Here is a 17,867-nt window from a genome sequence, read left to right as displayed (position 1 = left end):
TGCTGACCAGATAAAAGGAGGAGATGCTGGGTTTCATTTCCTTGTTTGCAATTGAGAGGTGCCCACCTCGGTGTGCAGATTAAGGCGTGGGTGGGCCAATGTCAGCCCCCCACGGGCTGAGATGGGAAGCTGCCACTTGCTCTGCTCATCAGGAGCCCCGAGGAGAGAAATTGCATAGTTCTCCCTGTGGCCCTCTGCCCACCTCAAACCAATTTCTGCTCCTTTTAATTCAATTCAGCTCCTCCTGACCTTGGCTGGCTGGAGTTGCAGAGTTTCTCTCAACAGATAGCACCAATTACAGAGGTGTGAAAATGGAAGGCTTTCAATTCGGAGAACAAACCCAAGAAACTGGGACTTTATTGAACTGAGAAGTGGGGGGTGGGAATGGGAGAGCAAGCAGGAGCACAGGCTCAGAAATACTGCCTGTGCTCACTCTAAAAACCAAATGCTGTGGCAGATTCCTCCGTGGGGGAAGGTGAAGGCGTTCCCAGAGGCTGGGATGGCAAATGCCATGAGAGGTGCAGGTTTAGGTGTGCAGAGGCAGTGGCAGCTGGGGACGAGGGATGCAGAACCCCTCGGCTGCATCCCTGGCCTCACACCTCACTCATTAGCGGCTCCGAGCTGGCGCCTTCACGTGTATCCCCCAACAGGCTGATTTCAGACCCTCGAAATGAGATCCGACAGATCTGACACAACCTGAATTTGCTTCCCTGCAGCAGATCCAGGCTGGATTGACTCTGCAGCATCTGCAGCCTGATCTATTCGTTTGGCACAGCCACACCTCCACCCACACCACTCTTTGGAGTAACACTCCGATCTGTCCACCCACAAAGCCAGTGCCAGCCAAGGACTGGGGGTCAAGCCCCTGAAAACCTGAGTGCCAGTGAAAACCCAGTCAGATCAGGGTGGGAGGGCTCTGGAAGGATGGCAGAGCTGTCTGCCTCAGCAGAGAGATCAGCACACAGACAGACTGTAAAAACTGCACAGTACAGCCTGTGATGATCAGAGAGTCCCCAGACAAAAGCGGGAATGTTCAGTTCATGGGAAGGAGACAGAGATAAGCACTTCCCTGGGCTGAGCTCACTGAAGCTCTTTGCCCAACATGCCCTGATACTAAAAAAGAAAATAATGAAACTTAAGTCCTAGATGCCTAGGATAGAAAATGGGGTTACTCTCATGTGAAACAGCACCACCAAGTATGGCCTCCACCATCTCTGGATAATTCCAGGTACATGGGCTGGAAGAATGCAAAAAAGCCTTCTCCAGACCCAAAAACTCCCCTCTCCAGTCCTGTCCACACCCAGCTGGTCAGACCACCTTCATCAGCACAATGCTTATGTGCCAACCAAGCCCAGAGTCTTCCTTTGATCCAGACACTGCAGACTTCTCTAGACTTCCCCTCACCCCTGGAGATATTCAAAACTAAGCTCTACAGGGCTTTGAGCAACCAGGTCTAGTGGAAGTTGTCCCTGACTGAGGCAGGGGAGTGGGAAGAGATGATCTTTATGGTCCCTTCCAACACAAACCATTCTGTGATTCTATGAATCCCCTTCCCTGATGAGGAGAACCTCAGGCTGCAAAGCTCTTCCAGGCAAGAGGGTTCTCTCAGTCCAAATTTTAAGCAAGTGCCTACCTGGCTGGAACATCTGACTCAACATCCCCTCTCAGAGTCTCAGAGCTGGGGGGCCACCAGTGAAGCAGTGGCTTGCTCATGCCTCTGTCCCAAGAGCTGCCACATCCCAGCAGGGCTCTGAGCAGCTCAGAGGTGCATGGTTTCAAAGCCAGTGCAGCACCTGCTGCATCTCCAGCCAAGCTGTGACCGCGGCTCCACCAGCACTGCCCATAAATCCTCCAGCCCGGTAAACAGCCGAATTACGTCGCCACGCCATTGCTTAGCTGCTTTTGACACTAATTGCTTTGTGGAGTGTGTGCAACTGGCAACACCTTATTAAAACTGAAATATATTATACTGTCCACTTATTGCAGCTTTATAAAGATAAAGTATCCCGAGAATACGGAAAGGCTGGCAAAGGCATTGGCTCTCAGCCTCGGAGTGGCCAGAGGATGCTGCAGCACACAGACAGCACAGGGCAGGCACTGACAGGACAAATTCATGCTCTCTGTTAAATTCCAAAGAGTATTTCCATTTGGAGACCAAGGGCTGAGTGAAGAGCGTGCTTGAGAATTTCTCCTCTGTTCATCTCCTGCTTTCAGCTCAAAGATCATCACTCTCAAACCTCAGGGGAAGACAGGCAAAGATGCAGCATGAAAGGGCAGGGGGATCAATCACATGCTGCCCTCCTGCCAGCTTCGAGAGGAGCAGAGGGTGCCCCTTGACTCAAAAAGTCAGTCCAATCATGAATTCAAATTTTCCTACCTCCAGACATCTCCGCCTGAACTGTGGTACAGCCTCTCCTGCTGGTGGCACTAACTGGGGCATCTGCTGCTCTGACAGTCACACAAGTGCAAATCCAAGAGCCCCGTGATGCTCCATCTCTGTGTCAGCCCAGCAGAGCAATTTTAGCACCCAGTGTATTGATCCTGCACTTTCTCCTGCATTTCTCAAAGGAGGAAGCCAAAGCCCACTGTTTTACATGGAAAAATGTGCAGAAATCTCCACTTCAGATTTGGAGCTACAGCAAGGACACGTCTTTTAACACGTGTCTCTGCACATGCCTCAGGCAAGTCATTTTCCCTCTTTATTCCTTGACTTCCCTGTCTACAAAAAACAGGTACAATGAAATTTCTCTTCTCTGTGAAGTGTTTTAAGATCTACTGGAAACAACCACTACGCGAGAGTGAGACCTGATACCACTGAGTCTCAGTAATAAGTGTTTTGATCCAGACCCCCTGGCCTTGTCTCTCCAGGTAATTTTGGAAGAATTTTGGGTTTATTTTTAATTGATAGGCTATTTCTGATGGGGAACACAGCAGACAGGAGGAAGGCAGGTACAGGGGCTGCCATCAAAGGCATTCTGCCGCCTGCAGTGCTCACAAAGAGGTGGCAAGCAGAGAGGGCACAGAAAGCCCCCCTACATGGGGGGCAACTCAGCTTCTGGGGACTTATTTCCAGTCAAATGGAGATATTCCTCTGGTACATCACAGAACTGATTACATCTATATCCCTCACGTACTGTGGAGAGTACAGATGTTATTATTTATCACTTACTGGTCATCTCCCATGTGGCAGAGACAACAGACCCACCTCCCACCAGCCCACGTGGTGCAGAAACACTGCCTGCATCCTGCTTTGAATCCTCAAGGAAACGGCATGTCCTAAGCAACAGATTTGAAATAACCAGTCTTTGGTTCAACAAGTTCAAATCCCAGCAGGATCAATACCTTCTCACTCCTGAGGTATCAGCAGGTAATTGGGTATCGTGCAGTGATGAGTAACCTAGTTTGCTCAGAAACTGCAAACTTTAATCTTCATCCGCTCCTGGTACATAGAATAGTGAGGGAGGAACAGATCAAAGGAGAACAGATCAAATTCAGCTGTATTTGGACTCAGATTGCAGAAAAAAAGGACTCATTCTTAAGCAAAATGGCTTAGGCTTCTAAGGTTCAACATCTTCAGAGGACTCAAGTACAACAGAACAATGGGAAGTTGCCTTCTCTCCAGCACAGCCACCTGGGATCACAGTACTGCCTTCCTTGGGTTTAGGCTGCTCCTGACACCCTGAGTGGGCACCAGAGTGCTCTTCAACTTCCTACAGCAGCATCTGAGCACTTCAGCTTCTCCCAGTGTCTACATCCTCCTTTGGCCCACGCACTCCTACCCCAGCCCTCTCTCCACTGCCCCATTCCCAACCCTGCAATGCCCATGGCACCAGCCCTGCTGTCAGCTTGAGTGAGAGCAAGGAGATGCTGGTCCACACTTCACAAGCTGGAAAGCTCCACCTGGCTGTAGGAAGTTGCCACCCCAGCCACGCAAAGGAGAGGTGGCAAGGTAGAGAGAGGGCAGAGAGAGCTAGAAAAGCACGGGGGGGCAGCAGAACAACCTATTTGACAGATTTCCCACCGATCAAAGCTAACTTTGCTTAGAGGTTTTGACATCTGATTAATTACGTCGCGCTGGCTCGGCTCAAAAGCCTGAGCTTCCGGCAGCCCTCGCCTTTCATCCTCGCAGCACTTGGCCGCTGAACGCGCTCCCCCAGTGCCAGCAGAGGAGGGGATGGCAGGAGGGTGGCTTTGCCAAAAGTCCTGGCCCGTCCCTGGGAAGAAGAAGATAAGGAGGGTGAGGGACAGCCAGGGACAGACCCCCTTTGTTTGTGGTGCCTTTTGTCACCGGGAGATAGGAGGAGGTTGTGTCGTGCTGACATTTCAGTGACCAAATTAAAATGCGTCGCCACAGAGACTAAATGTCATTAGTCTCATTAGAAGTGAGCGCATTAAAATAAACAACGAAAAAATTCAAGTGGAAATTAGCCAACATCATAAAATAAAATAAATATAAATGAGAAAATCCAGCGAGGACTGCGCAGATGATGCCAATGGACTGGATTGCTGAGTCGGGAAGGGCCACGGCAGGAGCAGCCAAGGTCTCTGTGGGCTCTGCTGCCACCCAGGAATGTGATGAAACAGGTCCACTGGTGGTGTGGTCCCAAAAAAAGCTGCCTGTTCAGGACAAGCCTATGGGATCTAAGTCTGTGGGATCTTTGAGGCTCTGTTTCCAGACAGTTCCAAGACGCATAGGTTGACTTTAAGGACCTTAATGTCCATGTCCCCTGGGGCTGGCACTGTGGGCAGTGCTCAGCCAGCACCTCTGCACCCCGAGGGATGCACTCCATGTGCACTGCTCTCACAGGAAGGTGGGTTTTTTAGCAGCATCCAGGTTTCCCTTGGAGGCTTCCCACTCAATTACTGGCCAACACCAAGCACATTTGGCTTATGTGCTGTGACAGGACCGCTGAGCAAGGTGGAAGGCTTGATGAAAGAAGTGCTGCTTTGACCTTGTAAAGAGAGGAATTTTCCCTCTAACCCCTCTTGCTATGCAAACGCCATTTCCTTTGGGGCGGGAGAAGTCATCAGAAGACCCTTGCAAGATCCTGCTTATGACAGAGCAGATTTGAAAGCCCAGAGATCTCCTTCCCCCTCCTTCCCTTCTGTCAAAAATTATAATCATCATTTTCCAGCTTGCTGAACAATCAAAGTGTGGCCTATATTCGCTGGAGCTCCTTCCACATGCTGCATGCATAGCAACAAGTCCAGGAAACAAAAGCCCAAAGTAAACAGTTGAGTGAGAGGATGCAAAGAACTGGCAAGGGGGGCAGCAGAGAAACTCTGCTCAGAGAGCACGTGTGGGGCACAGGCAGGCTGGCTCAGCCCAGTCTCACCAGTTTGGAGCTGTCCTGAGGGCCAAAGCCCCATGTGAAGATCTCCTCTTCCATTCTCTGCAAAGAGCATGGAAAGAAACATGCCTGGAAAATTTGGTTAGTGGAAATGGCAGTGGGTGCTGCAGGACCAGAAGGAAGCCCAAGCCCTCCTGCTGCAGGTTCAGCCGGTCCTCATGTGGCTGAGGAGCCATGAGGAGCAATCCATGGGATGAGCCACAAAGGATGAAGCCACGTGAAGCACAGGTAACCCCAGCTGCCTTCCTGGGAAGCCCATATCCTCTGGATACCCAGCTCTGTCAACGCAATAGAAACCCCGGATGGCATTGCTGCCCAGACACTCTGAGCTGATGAGGTGCAGTCCCAGCATCCCATCCTGGAGCACAGAGCTCTCAGGGAAGCTTGCTGGGCTGCCCCCTTCCCTGTGCTTTGCATCCCGATTCAGTCTCCAGTGCTGTCAATCCAGCACTTTTCACTAGCGCTGAATTCACAGAAAAGTAAACCTAAAAATATCTCTTCTTTTTCCCCTTCCTTGCCTCATCTCACACGTGTTCTGGGTGCACATGATTCTGCCGCACAGGCAACAGGTTCAACTTCCCAAAAACAGCTCCTCCCAAGGAGGTGGCTCTCAACACTGACAGGTCCCTGCAGGTATCTGAGTGTCCCAAACCACTGCCCCTGCCACCCCACACTCTCTGAGCCTAAGCTGGGACTAGAGAGTCCAACAGCTCCCATTCAGCCAGAGTCCAGGACACCTGGGCTCACTCATCCATCAATTAACAAGGACAATGCATCCCCAGCCATTCCTACCTCTCTAGACCTAACTAGCCACCTTGCCTGGTCACCCTTAGAGGGTGATAACGCACTACCAAAGCTTTTAAAAAGCAGGCAGGAAAGTGTTTCTTTCCTCTAAGCCTGAAACGAAGAGGAGTTCCCTGGAAAAACCCACCCACGGAGCAGCAAGTGTCAAAGCCACCTCTGTTATGTGCTGTTGCGCATTGGTAATTATAAGTACCGTGCCTTCATTAGGGAGAAATGACTGGGAGGCAAGGAGCTTTGCAGCAAAGCTGTTATTATTTTTAAGTTTAAACAAAAAGGAGAAGTGTGACAGCTGAGATCATTCCCCACCCTGCACACACCAGCAGCTGAGAGCATCTCAGGAGACATTCAGGCAGGAAGGGAAAGGAAGAGAAGTGTCCGGTTTTTCCTAATGGAGGAGCATAAAGGACAGTCCTGCAAAACTGAGGATGACTGTAGGGTCATGAAGGATGTTACAGAGAAAACTTCACAAGTTTTCCTCTATCCCCACCTGACTGCAGCAGAAGGATCCTCCTGAATACTCTGCTCCTCCCCAAAATGTGCTGAGGTTCATCAACAGCCCCCCAACAGCCTCACTCAGCGACTTCAGTTTCTAACCAAGCAAAGCACAAACTTCAAATTGCACATTCAAGTGTAAAATATGAACACAGCTGTTTATGCAGCTCAAAATTCACCATAACCAAATATTCAAGCCTTTGGAGAAGATTTTCAAAGGCGCCAGTTAAGGCACACAGCTCCCATCGGTGCCTTTGAAACATTTCTCCTTTTTCAGCTTTTCACAGGGATTCGCACCAGCAAAAGCTCCTCCACCCAGCCCTTTGCAACCATGGAATGCACAAAGGAGAGGCTGTCAAAGAGAAGCTGCTGGAAAACGCAAAGCAAGGTTCAGCACTTTGGGGCACCCTGAAAGGCACTGGCCCCAAAACCCACAGCCCCCAGAGTAAACTGTTCTGGAAACTCACACCATGGGGATTTGCACGGAGCAAGAGCTGTGTGTCCCTGTTCTCCCATCACGCTCCCTCCCCATGTCATTTGGGAATGACAGCAAGTGCTGCTCCTCCCCAGCAGAATAAAACATCCTCCAAGAGATCTACTCCATCTTTCGCTGTCCCAAGTGCCAGAGGATGGAGGACACCTTCTGACAGGGAAACTATAACCCAAGCCTCTGGCACAGGAAGACTAGGCAGGGCTTTTGGGCTTATGCCCACCAGTGCAAGCTCATGATCCTGCTGGGACCTCTTTCTCGGCATCTCTGATTCATGGAGGACTGAAGGTTGCAATGCCTTGTCCACACCTATCCCCAGCCTTTGGGAGAGCATAGAAAATCCCTTTTAAGTCCCTCTTGCTCATATTGAAATGGCACTAAAGCAGAACTAATGTGCTCCAGGTACTTATTCTTGGGTTTAGTCTCAGGGATCAGCAGCCCTCCACAACCCCTGCTGGACAGGGGTGATGGCCACATGACAGGCTGTGGGGAAAGTGTGCTCCTGCAGCAGGGACCCTCTTGGGAAGGGATGGAAAGGTGTTTTTAACACCTGCAATGTCTGTTTTATAAATTTAGACAGGTTTTACAATCACCACCAAAGCCAGGCTGCCCCCACAAGGTTGAGGTTGCACAGACAGTCTCTGGGAGGATGCAGAAAGCAGATCCCAGGTGCAAGGGGTGATAGCAAAGCACTGGAGGAGTCCCCCAAGCTCTGCAAGCTTTATCTTGATCCCAGAAGCTGGGAGCAGTGAAAAACAGAATTGTCCATCTCATCCTGAACTGCCAGAATTCTGACCTCTGAAAGGAGCCGCTGCCATGACAAGTAATTTCCCCAAGCCAGAAAAAGGCAAGGATATAAATGTCTGAAGAAGCTGATGAGCATTGATTTTTGCCACCTGTAGAGCCATGATGTCACACCATAACTGCAGATTAGCCAAATATACTCCCCTCAGCCCCGAATTCACTCTCCAGTGCATCACAGCCCACCTTCACGTCAAAACAGCAGCACCCACAATGCCCAGCAGTTCAAAGCATTTGCCAACAGCTCGACAATTAAATTACCCACTCACCTCCCTATCCTGCAGTGCTGGGCTCATTAAAAATCCTCAGCATCCTTCCCATCAGAGGGCCCACCTCAGAGAGCAACCCATGCCCAGGAACCCGCCTTCCCCAAGGCCCCAGATGACAACAGCACTAAGCCTTCGAAATTATTTTAGATAGAAACTTGTCTTACAAAGAAATAAAAAGCTGCAGAGTAAGACTCTCTCTATGACCAGAGGGGTCAGGGTTTCATTATTGCATTAACCTTTTGTGTCTTTAGATTCCATGAGAGTAAATTGGTAACGAGACGACATGAGCTCCAATGGGAAAAATGCATCTTTCCTAACAAAAATAAGGGAGGGGGAAGGACAGAGGTGGGAGAAAAGAAAGGAAAAACTGGCAAATAAGCTATTACAGCTAATAATAACTTTGTGATGCTATTTTCTGCAGGAGCCTTCAAGTTGTGATGTTTCCCTTCACTCTAATTACACCTTCTAAAAGCAGGTTCCTTCTCACTTTAACCACCCCGTGTGAAACTCCCGCAGGATTCGGATAAAAACGGAAAGGGAAGGAGTTTGCACTTCACAAACAGCCTCTGCATATCCCAGGGGAGCGTCACCTGCGTAAAACACTTGGGATTATGCCTGCAAATAATAAACAGCCCAAAAAAAACCACTTCAGGAAGGTGCAGGCTCCAAGGGCCAGCAGGGAACATCTGACTTCCCTCTGCCACCCATGACTTTGCCAACATGACTTGTGTTCCAGCCCATGGCAATGAAACCACGACTGAAATCAATGCTGGGGCAGGTTGGGCAGGGAGGGAAAACATCCAGCCTCTGCCATACATGGAAAAATAGAAAGGATAGGAGGCATTCAAATCCTGGGCTTTGAGGCAGCAAACGGGCAGGGTGGGGCAGGAAGGCAAAGCACCAAGCAGCCCAGTGACTGGAAGGGAACTTCCTCTAGGGCAGACAGAAGGTTTTGGATTGATGGATTAAGGGCTGAGCCCAGCTGGGCAAAGTACTGGGCTGGTTTGGCTGAGAGGCATGCAAAGGCAAAGCAGATATTGCTGCTTAAATAGAAGTAAGAAGGGAAAGCTACAACTGCATAAGTGTGGATCAAGAAGCCTCTCCCAAGTTACTGGGGGTTTAAACGCACAGGCATTTTCCTTCCCTGACATACACAGAGGCCAAAGGCAGCCCAGGCCTTGGGCCAAGCAGGCACATCTCGAGGAAACTGCAGCAGGGCACTGGCAAACAGCTAATGCGCTGTGTCAGGACTCTGCCAGCTCCTGCAGCTTAAGGACATTTTGATGACAGCCCATCAAGTGTCACACATCCTCCCATTTGGCCCACACGCCTGCCTTCCATCCATTCCTTTGCAATTGCAACCCAGAGAACCTCATAAAAGAGCCAACACTCTACTCAGCCCAGCATTGGTGAGGCACATCTGCCCCCACACCAGGCGCACCTCCCCTATCTTTCTGCAGATCATATTTTCACTAAAAAATCCTTTGCATTTGTAATAGTCAGGCAGCTCTCGCAGCCACACCATCACCCTTGTGCTCACGTACTAAACTACAGGTGCACCATTTTGGTTTCAGGTGTTGCTGAGGAGCTCGAGGCTCTGCTGTCAAGGGTTCTCCACCACCACTCCCCAACCAGGGAACAGCGCTAACTCCAGGGCCAACCCACATCCCATCCCACTCCAATCCCACAGCCCATCAGTCCCGGGATCACTCCAGCTGCAGATTGACAGCAGGATGTGGACGGTCGCATGGCATGAGCCTCCACAAGCAAGTTTTAGCCCAAGTCCCCTCGTGTTCAGCACAGTTGTGCAAAGAGCTGTTTTCCAGCTGTGATAAGCTAACCCTTCCCCAGCCACACGCACCAACCCCGCACAGCAAAGCGCTGGAACTAAACCATGGAAAGCCGCTGAAATGCCAGCCGTGCCTTTCCCTGCCCTCCCGAGTCCAACAGAATCCTCGCTGGTAGTCATGAAAACACGTCGGGTTAAGATCAGATCCCAGCCTCGTCACCCAGTTCCCATCTGCTTGCACAGGGACAATAATCTTTTCAGCTGCTGAAAGTGCACATCATCATCAAAAACACCCCGGTGACTTCCTCCCCCGCCGCGTTCAGCTCTGCTGCCCACCCCCATCACCCTCTCGTGGATGCACCGCAGGGCTGCGCTCGCTGCCCCTCGAGCATCAGCGCGGAGCCAGCCCTGGATCCAAACGCAGCATCTCCCCCTTCATCCTACCCTGGAAAGCCATGGGGACGAGGCCAACCCACATATTGGGAGCAACCTGCTCGGTTCGTGGAGGTTGCGGCACCAACACGGTCCCCTCAGGTGCCCAGATGGGCGAGGGGAGGTCATTTTCACTTTGCAAAAGCGGGCGAGGGGCAAGCGCCCGAGTTTGCCTGGCAGGAAGAAGGAAGGCACAGGGAATAGCATGACAGCTCTCAAAGGAGAGACGGCACAGCAGGTGCCCAACTCCGAAGGGGGAAAAAACTGCGTGACCCCATCGTTTAGAGCCAGAGGTTGCCCGAGGGGATGGACCCTGCCCAGCTGTGCAATCGCAGCCAGCCCCCACTGCAGGTGCCTGCACTGCTCAGGTACGGGCGGCTCAGCGCCTCGGGGTCCAGCACGGTTCTCTGAACCCCCTCAGTGGGGGCACTGGGCAATGCCCTGCTGCAGAGCAACTCGCTGCCTGCCGGCGTGTGTGCACCCGCGCGCAGTGGGCATGAAGTCGGGGGTCCCCCGCGCACACACCGCTCGGCTTCCCCACCCTGAGAGCCCGCAGCCCCCCACCCGCTGGAGGAAAAGCTTTTCGCACTACCTGGGATGAAGAGCAGGGCAGTGGTGGCCGTGAAGACGATCCAGCAGGCAGGATGGTACATCTTGGAGCTGCGGTAGGCGAGCGGCTGATTTGCTTGCTTCTTGCTGCTGCCGCCGCTGCTTTCGTCTGCGCTGAATTCTGAGCAGGTTTAAATCCAATGTTTGCAGAGGGAGGGAGACTGAGTTAGTGAGCTGGAGAGAGAGAGATGGGAGCAGGCAGTCAGTGTCTCTGATTTTCCCTTGCACACGCACACAACACACACACGCACACAACTAGCAGAAGGAGCACCAGGCTCCGTGCGTGCACGGGGAAAGCAGACCTCCTACCAGGCACCCATTGGTTCAGGACGCTGACTGACACACGCACACTTGCTCTTCTGCGGGTTTCACTCCGCAGTCAGGGAGTTAAATGCAGGCATCGACCCCCCGAGCATCCCTCCCAGCACCAGCTGGTACCCGCGATGGAGGGAGCAGCCCTGCGCGGGGACAGGCACAGTCCCACCGACTCCTTCTGCACCAGCCGCCTGCAAAGGGGAATTATTTTGTCCCCAGACTGGCCGTGGCTGGTGGGGCAGCCCCAGGCTTCCAGCCCCTTGGCTCACTCTGCCCTCTGCTTCCCTCCCTGGGAAGGCACCAGCAGCTATGCCTGCTGCTGAGAGGCAAACCAGGGAGCAATCCAAGCTTTTTTGCATGAGTGGGTGTTTTTCGCACAAAATCTCTCAAACAGAGAAGCAATCTTGACTGTGCATCCCAACCAGAGATATTTTTTTCCCTTCAGCAGCTCACAGAGCCCCAAAACCACATCAAGTTCAGGGGATCTGCTCCTGCAGACCCCCTGCCAGACACTGTCCTGTTCGCACCAAGGCCCAGGAGTTTTCCTCAGGTTCTCCTTTCCTTCCAGGCTGCCACAGTTTGCCCCTGATCCCTCCTTTTGCCCAGACCTCCCCCTGGTACACTCCCACAGCCCTGCTGAGCCCTCAGCATCCCCAGTGCTTGGCATCAGCAGCTGCCCCTGCCATGTCCACCCCTCCCACAGCCACCCCCAGATCAAAACATTTGCCAGTTAGGGCTTGAGTTTGCTGTATTGACAAAAAAAAAAAAAAAAAAAGCTTGCAAAGCTAAGTTTCCCAAAGAAACAGCACTATTTTTTTTATATTTCTCTAAAGAAAAATAAAAAAAATGTTTTGTTATTTCACATTAATTGCAGCTTTGTTAAAAATAAACAGTAAGCATTTTTAATGCTTGAAGACAGACTAAAACGTTCAGTTTTGCTCAAAACAATCTCTTTCCCCACTAGGTCAGGGCTAAAGGTCTGGTTTTGAGTGCCAGGCCAGCCCAAGAGTACTTTCAGCCCAGTACTTTGGACTTCCAGCTAACCCACCAAAGCTTTTTGGCAGCAGTGCCCACAAACTCCTCCACATGCCACATTCCAGGGTTCCACCTGCTCCTCACCTTAATCTCTGTGCCATTTTACCTGGGCATGCTCTCACCAGCCCTGGATGCCCAGGACACACCAGTTTCCTGGATTCTTTTCCCTGAAGACTCTTTTTTGCATTAAACCATCATCTCAGGGAATGTCTGGGTAAGAGACACTCTGCATTGGACGTGCATGGCTCCTGGAGGGATGATGCATCCACAAACACCTGGCTGCAAACATTAATTCCCCCAATCTGCTACAGAGCTGGGGCCAGAGCTCTTCAGCTCCTCTCTGCCACCAAACACCTGGCATTCAAATCCAGCCACAAAACCCTGATCATTCATCCTCCCTTCTCTCTTTCTTTCCCCCACTTCTCTCACCCACTTGTTCCAGCTCAACACACACTAATCAGAGAGACTGCCACTGCATCCCTCCCCATGTACATTCTTCTCTTCTTGCATTATTTCCATTCAAAGCAGCACCAGAAGGAGCAGGAAGAGTGGTTTTGGTGCACAAAGCTACATCCATCATGCACTGGAAGAGAGTTCCTTCACCCAGCAAGGGATGGGAGCTGAGCACACATCACCAGGACAAACTTTCTCCAACTATTAGCCACTAATCTCTCTTCATTTTCTACTCTGTTTGAAGAAAACATGAGTTTTTAAAAGTTTTTAACTCAACCATATTCCCCCATTACCTGCCAAAGGCATCCCATCACCCACATCTTTAGGAATGTGCCAAGGAAAACATGACTAAGGGCTTTGTTCTTTAAAAGTTATGTTGTTTGAAGTAACCTTGACCTCTGAAAGAGCTAAATCATCTGATTTTTGCACAAGCACTGAGCAAAAACCAATGAGCCCAGTGTCTCCCTCAGCTTGGGATGAGGATGGGGATATTTCTGTCCTGAATCTCCCTTTAACTGACACCCCAACAGCTGCCATGAAGCAAATTTATCCTTTGCTTTCTAAGTATTTTGGGAAAACAGCTGCAAGAAGGCATTTGGGATTTCCCAGGGCGGCAAGGCACGTGGCTGCATCATTCCCAGCCAGCCCAGGACAGGGACATCTGTCCCCAGAGGGGACCAAGCTGTTTTGGGGCTCAGCTGAACCGTCTGGCTGCAGCTCATTCTCCAAAACCCACACAGTGAGCTCTGAATCTACCCAAGGCAAAGAGAAATAAAGTTATCCTCAAGGAACTAAAGGAAATGAACAAAGAAATCATTTCTAATTAACAGAAATGTTTGATGGTCTCAGAACAAACATGTTGCTCTGCTTTCAAAACCTGAGTTGAAAAGCTGTATTGGGTAAATTTCAAAACAACACATTTTTACTTTTTTTTCCTCCCACCACAGTTTTCCCCTATGCTTTTTTTTTCCCCCACCAGCAAATGATTATTACCCAAATGCAGCACACATTTAGCTGCAATCCTTACATCTATTTGGGCCAATTAGGCTGGCACCTGAATTGCCAAGTGCAGGTCTAAGAGTGACCTCGGACCAGACCTTTAGTACATTGATGCCTTTGCCTTCCCATCTGCAAAATGGGAACAAATGTGCTTTGATCAGGCCAACAAATCCATCACTGCTCACCAGCTTTGCAGGACTGACCAGACACTGGCCTGTTTCATTTGTTTGATTTCCAAGACACATAATAAAAAGGTGTATAAATATGTATTTAGCTGGTGGAGCTTTTCTGGGATATTTGGGGTTGTTTGCTTTTCACTATCAAGCAGGGAATCTAAAATGCATATTTAAATTTGACAGGCAGCACCCGATCTGAGAGGAGACATTATGGTCCGCTGGGCACATTTAGACATGATTTTTGTGTGTGTTTTCAGAGGGTTTTTTTCCCCAGCTGTCTCAATGCATATTCACATCTGGGACCAGACTAGTCTCTGGGGGAAATAACACATTTTCAGCAAAGCAGAGGTTTCCTCACCCTCTGTTTGCACAGCCAGGGAGAGGGGGGCAGAGCACCCCAGGAGCAGGAACAGAGGGTAAGGAGCATCCCTGCTCCCATCACAGATGCTCCATCTCAATGTCTGTCCACCCATCCCCAGGTCCCAGACACCAAAGCAGCCTCCACTGGGCTGGTCCCAGCTGCTGGAGGTGATCCCTCAACAGAGTCCTGCATGACCACATGCTCAGAGCTCTGTCTCCCTGCTCCTCCAGGTCCTGAGGCCACCACCCTTGTCCTGGCCACCTGCCTGCCCCCTTCCCAACCCTGGCATTCCACAACCTGTGCACCCACCTCCCCCTAACCCAGACCAGTCCAAGGTAACTGGATGGCACCTCTCCACAGGGCTGTGGCTTTGCAAGGAGCCCCATTGCTGCCTTGATGGGTGTCTACTCCCCTTGGACTCTGGGGGCAGCACAGTAAGAGCACTGGTGTGGGCAGGAAGGGGTGCAGGAGGGTTGTGGTGGGCAGAAAGGGGTGCAGGAGGGTTGTGGTGGGCAGAAAGGGGTGCAGGAGGGCTGGGATGGGCAGGAAGGGGTGCAGGAGGGCTGGCATGGGCAGGAAGGGTTGCAGGAGGGTTGTGGTGGGCAGGAAGGGGTACAGGAGGGCTGGGATGGGCAGGAAGGGGTTCAGGAGGGTTGTGGTGGGCAGAAAGGGATGCAGGAGGGTTGTGGTGGGCAGGAAGGGGTGCAGGAGGGCTGGGATGGGCAGAAAGGGTTGCAGGAGGGTTGTGGTGGGCAGGAAGGGGTGGAGGAGGGCTGGGATGGGCAGGAAGGGTTGCAGGAGGGTTGTGGTGGGCAGGAAGGGGTGCAGGAGGGCTGGGATGAGCAGGGTGGGTGGCAGAGGGCTCCGGAGAAAAGACACTATCCCAAACGCGCCATGCCTGTTGTTTCACTCCCTGCCCTCTCTGCAGTGCCCGCCCGGAGCAGACCCCACAACCTCCTCCCGCCCCCTTCCCTCCTTCCAGTCCCCTCCCTCGAGGGGGGTGTGTGTGTGTGTGTGTGTGTGTGTGTGTGTGTGTGTGTGTGTGTGTGTGTGTGTGTGTGCGCTCTGCTGAATGAAAGGCTACCCTTTTCTCCTTGACATCTTGTTAGAATGTGAATACAACAGCTATTGATTTGCATTTCGTGCAAGTAGAGGGGAGGGAAAAAAAGCCCTTTTTTCCTTTTTTTTTTTTTGGTTTCTTATTTTCTTTGGGTTTTTTTTTTTTCAGGAGTAAGCAGGCAGCATGGGGCTTGGAACAACCTGGTGTCGGAAGGTGTCCCTGTTCATGGCAGGGAGTTAGAATGAGATATTTAAGGCCCCTTCCAACCCAAACTGTTCAGAGATTCCGTGAATCAAACACCAGCCTCCCCAGCCTCTGCATGGAGATTACAAGGACCCTCCCGACCAACCTCCCCTGGGAGGAGATGGAGCAACCAGCATTGTTCATCTCTTGAGGTTTGTTTGCACTGCCATCAGTCAGGCTCATTCCACCCAGGTCCCCAGTCCTGGTGACACAGACACCAACTGTCCTGCTACCCCTTCCTTGGGGAGAGCATCCTGGTCCTCAAAACCAGGGCAGCAAACAGGGATGCTCCAGGGGAGGGAAACCCAGGGAGAGAAATTGGGGTGCTGGCAGGAGTGGGTGAGGGTGAACAGCTCTCCATCACCTACCACAGCAGGGTGCTGGGGGGATTAATTAGTGTTTGTAAAGCACTTTGAAGATAAAGGCGGCTGCGGGAGAGCTCGTAACTGGGAATGAGATGGAGGTGGGGATTGGGGAACCCAGGCACAGTGTGGTTTCTTATCTGGTGTACAAGCTGCAGCCCTGGCTGGGCAAACACCACGCAGGTTCACATGAAAGGGAGAATGGGAAAATTTCCGCAGTGTGGAAAAAAAAGAAAAATCAAGCTCATGCTGCTTGGAAAAAATGAGTGAGAGAGAGATGAAAAGATGGGATCTAAGTCTCTAAAAGCTGGAGAGACCTGCTATTGATTCTGGCTTGGGAAGAAGGGGCCTGAACAAGAGCTGGTGTGTTGTTAAGTGCACTTATCTCCTCTTGTTAGATGGCAGAACGGGGCCAGATGGACAGGGTACTAATTCCCGTCAAGAATCATTACCAGCCGTGTGCTGGATGAGGCACCTCCAACGACACCCCGTGAGCAGTGGCAAACGTGACAGCACCATGAGGTCGGGACCCCCCCAGCATCCCTGGGCAACCTGTTCCAGTGTTTGAAAACCACTTCCCTAAACAGCTTTTTTACATTTAAAAAGAATTTCTTGTACTTTAATTTGTGTCCATTGCCTCGTGTCCTCTGTGGGCACTCCTTAGAAAAAGCTGGCCCTCTCTACACCCCCAGGTACTCCCAGACCACAGCCCAAACACCCACGCCCAGAGCTCCCTCTCTCCTGGAGAAATCCTTGTGGGAAGGAGGATGGTGGGAAAAGCCAGCAAAGGAGTTTTCTCCCCTCCTCAGCCGTCAGGAGGATGGGCCTGTGCCAGAGAGTGATGAAACACAAGATACCCTCACACAAATCTTTGATCATAGTAATTATCCGTTGTTGTCGTGTACAAAACATTATCTCCACACAGACATCAAATTCCTTCTGTACCACCCTCAATCTCCACACATCCCGTTGCTCCAGGCTCCCCATCCCATCAGCTCTGAACACACTCCCACCAGCACCAGGGCAGGATTCCCTTCTCCCAGTCAATAGGTTGAGAATGAAGAGTTTTTCGTCTGCCTACCTTTGATCAAAATGACTGAACGTCAGGGAAAGAGCAGAGGAAAAGAAAATAAAACAGTGCAGAAATGATGCAGCCCTGATCCACAAGCAGGAGACGGTTCAAGGATAAACTCAGGCATTGCTCACTGGCTGTGTGCTGCTGGGGGCTGGGTTTTCTCTTCTTTTTATTTTTTTAAGAGTGAGAGAGAAAGAAAACATTTTTTTAAGATTTGCTTCTTTTCATTTTTCTCTGAGTTCAGTGGCTTTCCTCGTCAAGCCTCTGTAGCTCAGGTAAGAACAGAGGGCTCCAGATTAAAGAGCAACACAGCAGCAAGCAGAAGCCGTCAAGATAACAGAGGACAAAGTCAGGAAAGACAAAGGAGGGAAGTCTGCTTTCTGCAAGATTCCCACTTTCAGCTTTTATGTAGATTACTCCAGAAACAGGGACCGAGCTGCACATTTCAGACTCTAATCCCAACTCTCTCCACCTGGACATGGGGATCCAGGACAGCAAACTGCATCAGGAGCCATGGTCTCATCAGCAGGGCCTTCACAGACATTTAATACACCCTGAATTTTTATAGATCCCTGGGTGGGTGAGCAGACAGACAGCACGCTAGACTGACAGCTCTAAATACCTCTCTGCACGAGCGTGGGCAGCAACCAAGCGTGGTGGCTCCTGCCAGAGCGGCTCATGTGCCGCAAAAATCCCAGGCATGCAGCTCATCCCGGCCCTCACTCCTCTCCCAAGGCATCCAGCAAGACAT

At 51.2% G+C, this 17,867-nt stretch overlaps 1 protein-coding gene across 1 annotated transcript in view; it reads right to left on the bottom strand.

The window, feature by feature from the left end:
* The window catches only part of LOC139682186 (opioid-binding protein/cell adhesion molecule homolog), a 296,123-nt gene extending 284,843 nt beyond the window's left edge, over positions 1–11,280 (bottom strand). The window contains exon 1 of the mRNA XM_071576261.1: positions 11,021–11,280. Coding sequence (XP_071432362.1) covers positions 11,021–11,081 — 61 coding nt within the window. The 5' untranslated portion in view covers positions 11,082–11,280. The remainder of the gene's footprint in view (positions 1–11,020) is intronic.
* Between the last annotated feature and the right edge of the window lie 6,587 nt (positions 11,281–17,867).

This window comes from Pithys albifrons, chromosome 23, assembly GCF_047495875.1.
Source record: "Pithys albifrons albifrons isolate INPA30051 chromosome 23, PitAlb_v1, whole genome shotgun sequence".
Lineage (NCBI taxonomy): Eukaryota > Metazoa > Chordata > Aves > Passeriformes > Thamnophilidae > Pithys > Pithys albifrons.
Note: the sequence above shows the minus strand (reverse complement) of the source record. Positions and strands in the feature narration are given on the sequence as shown.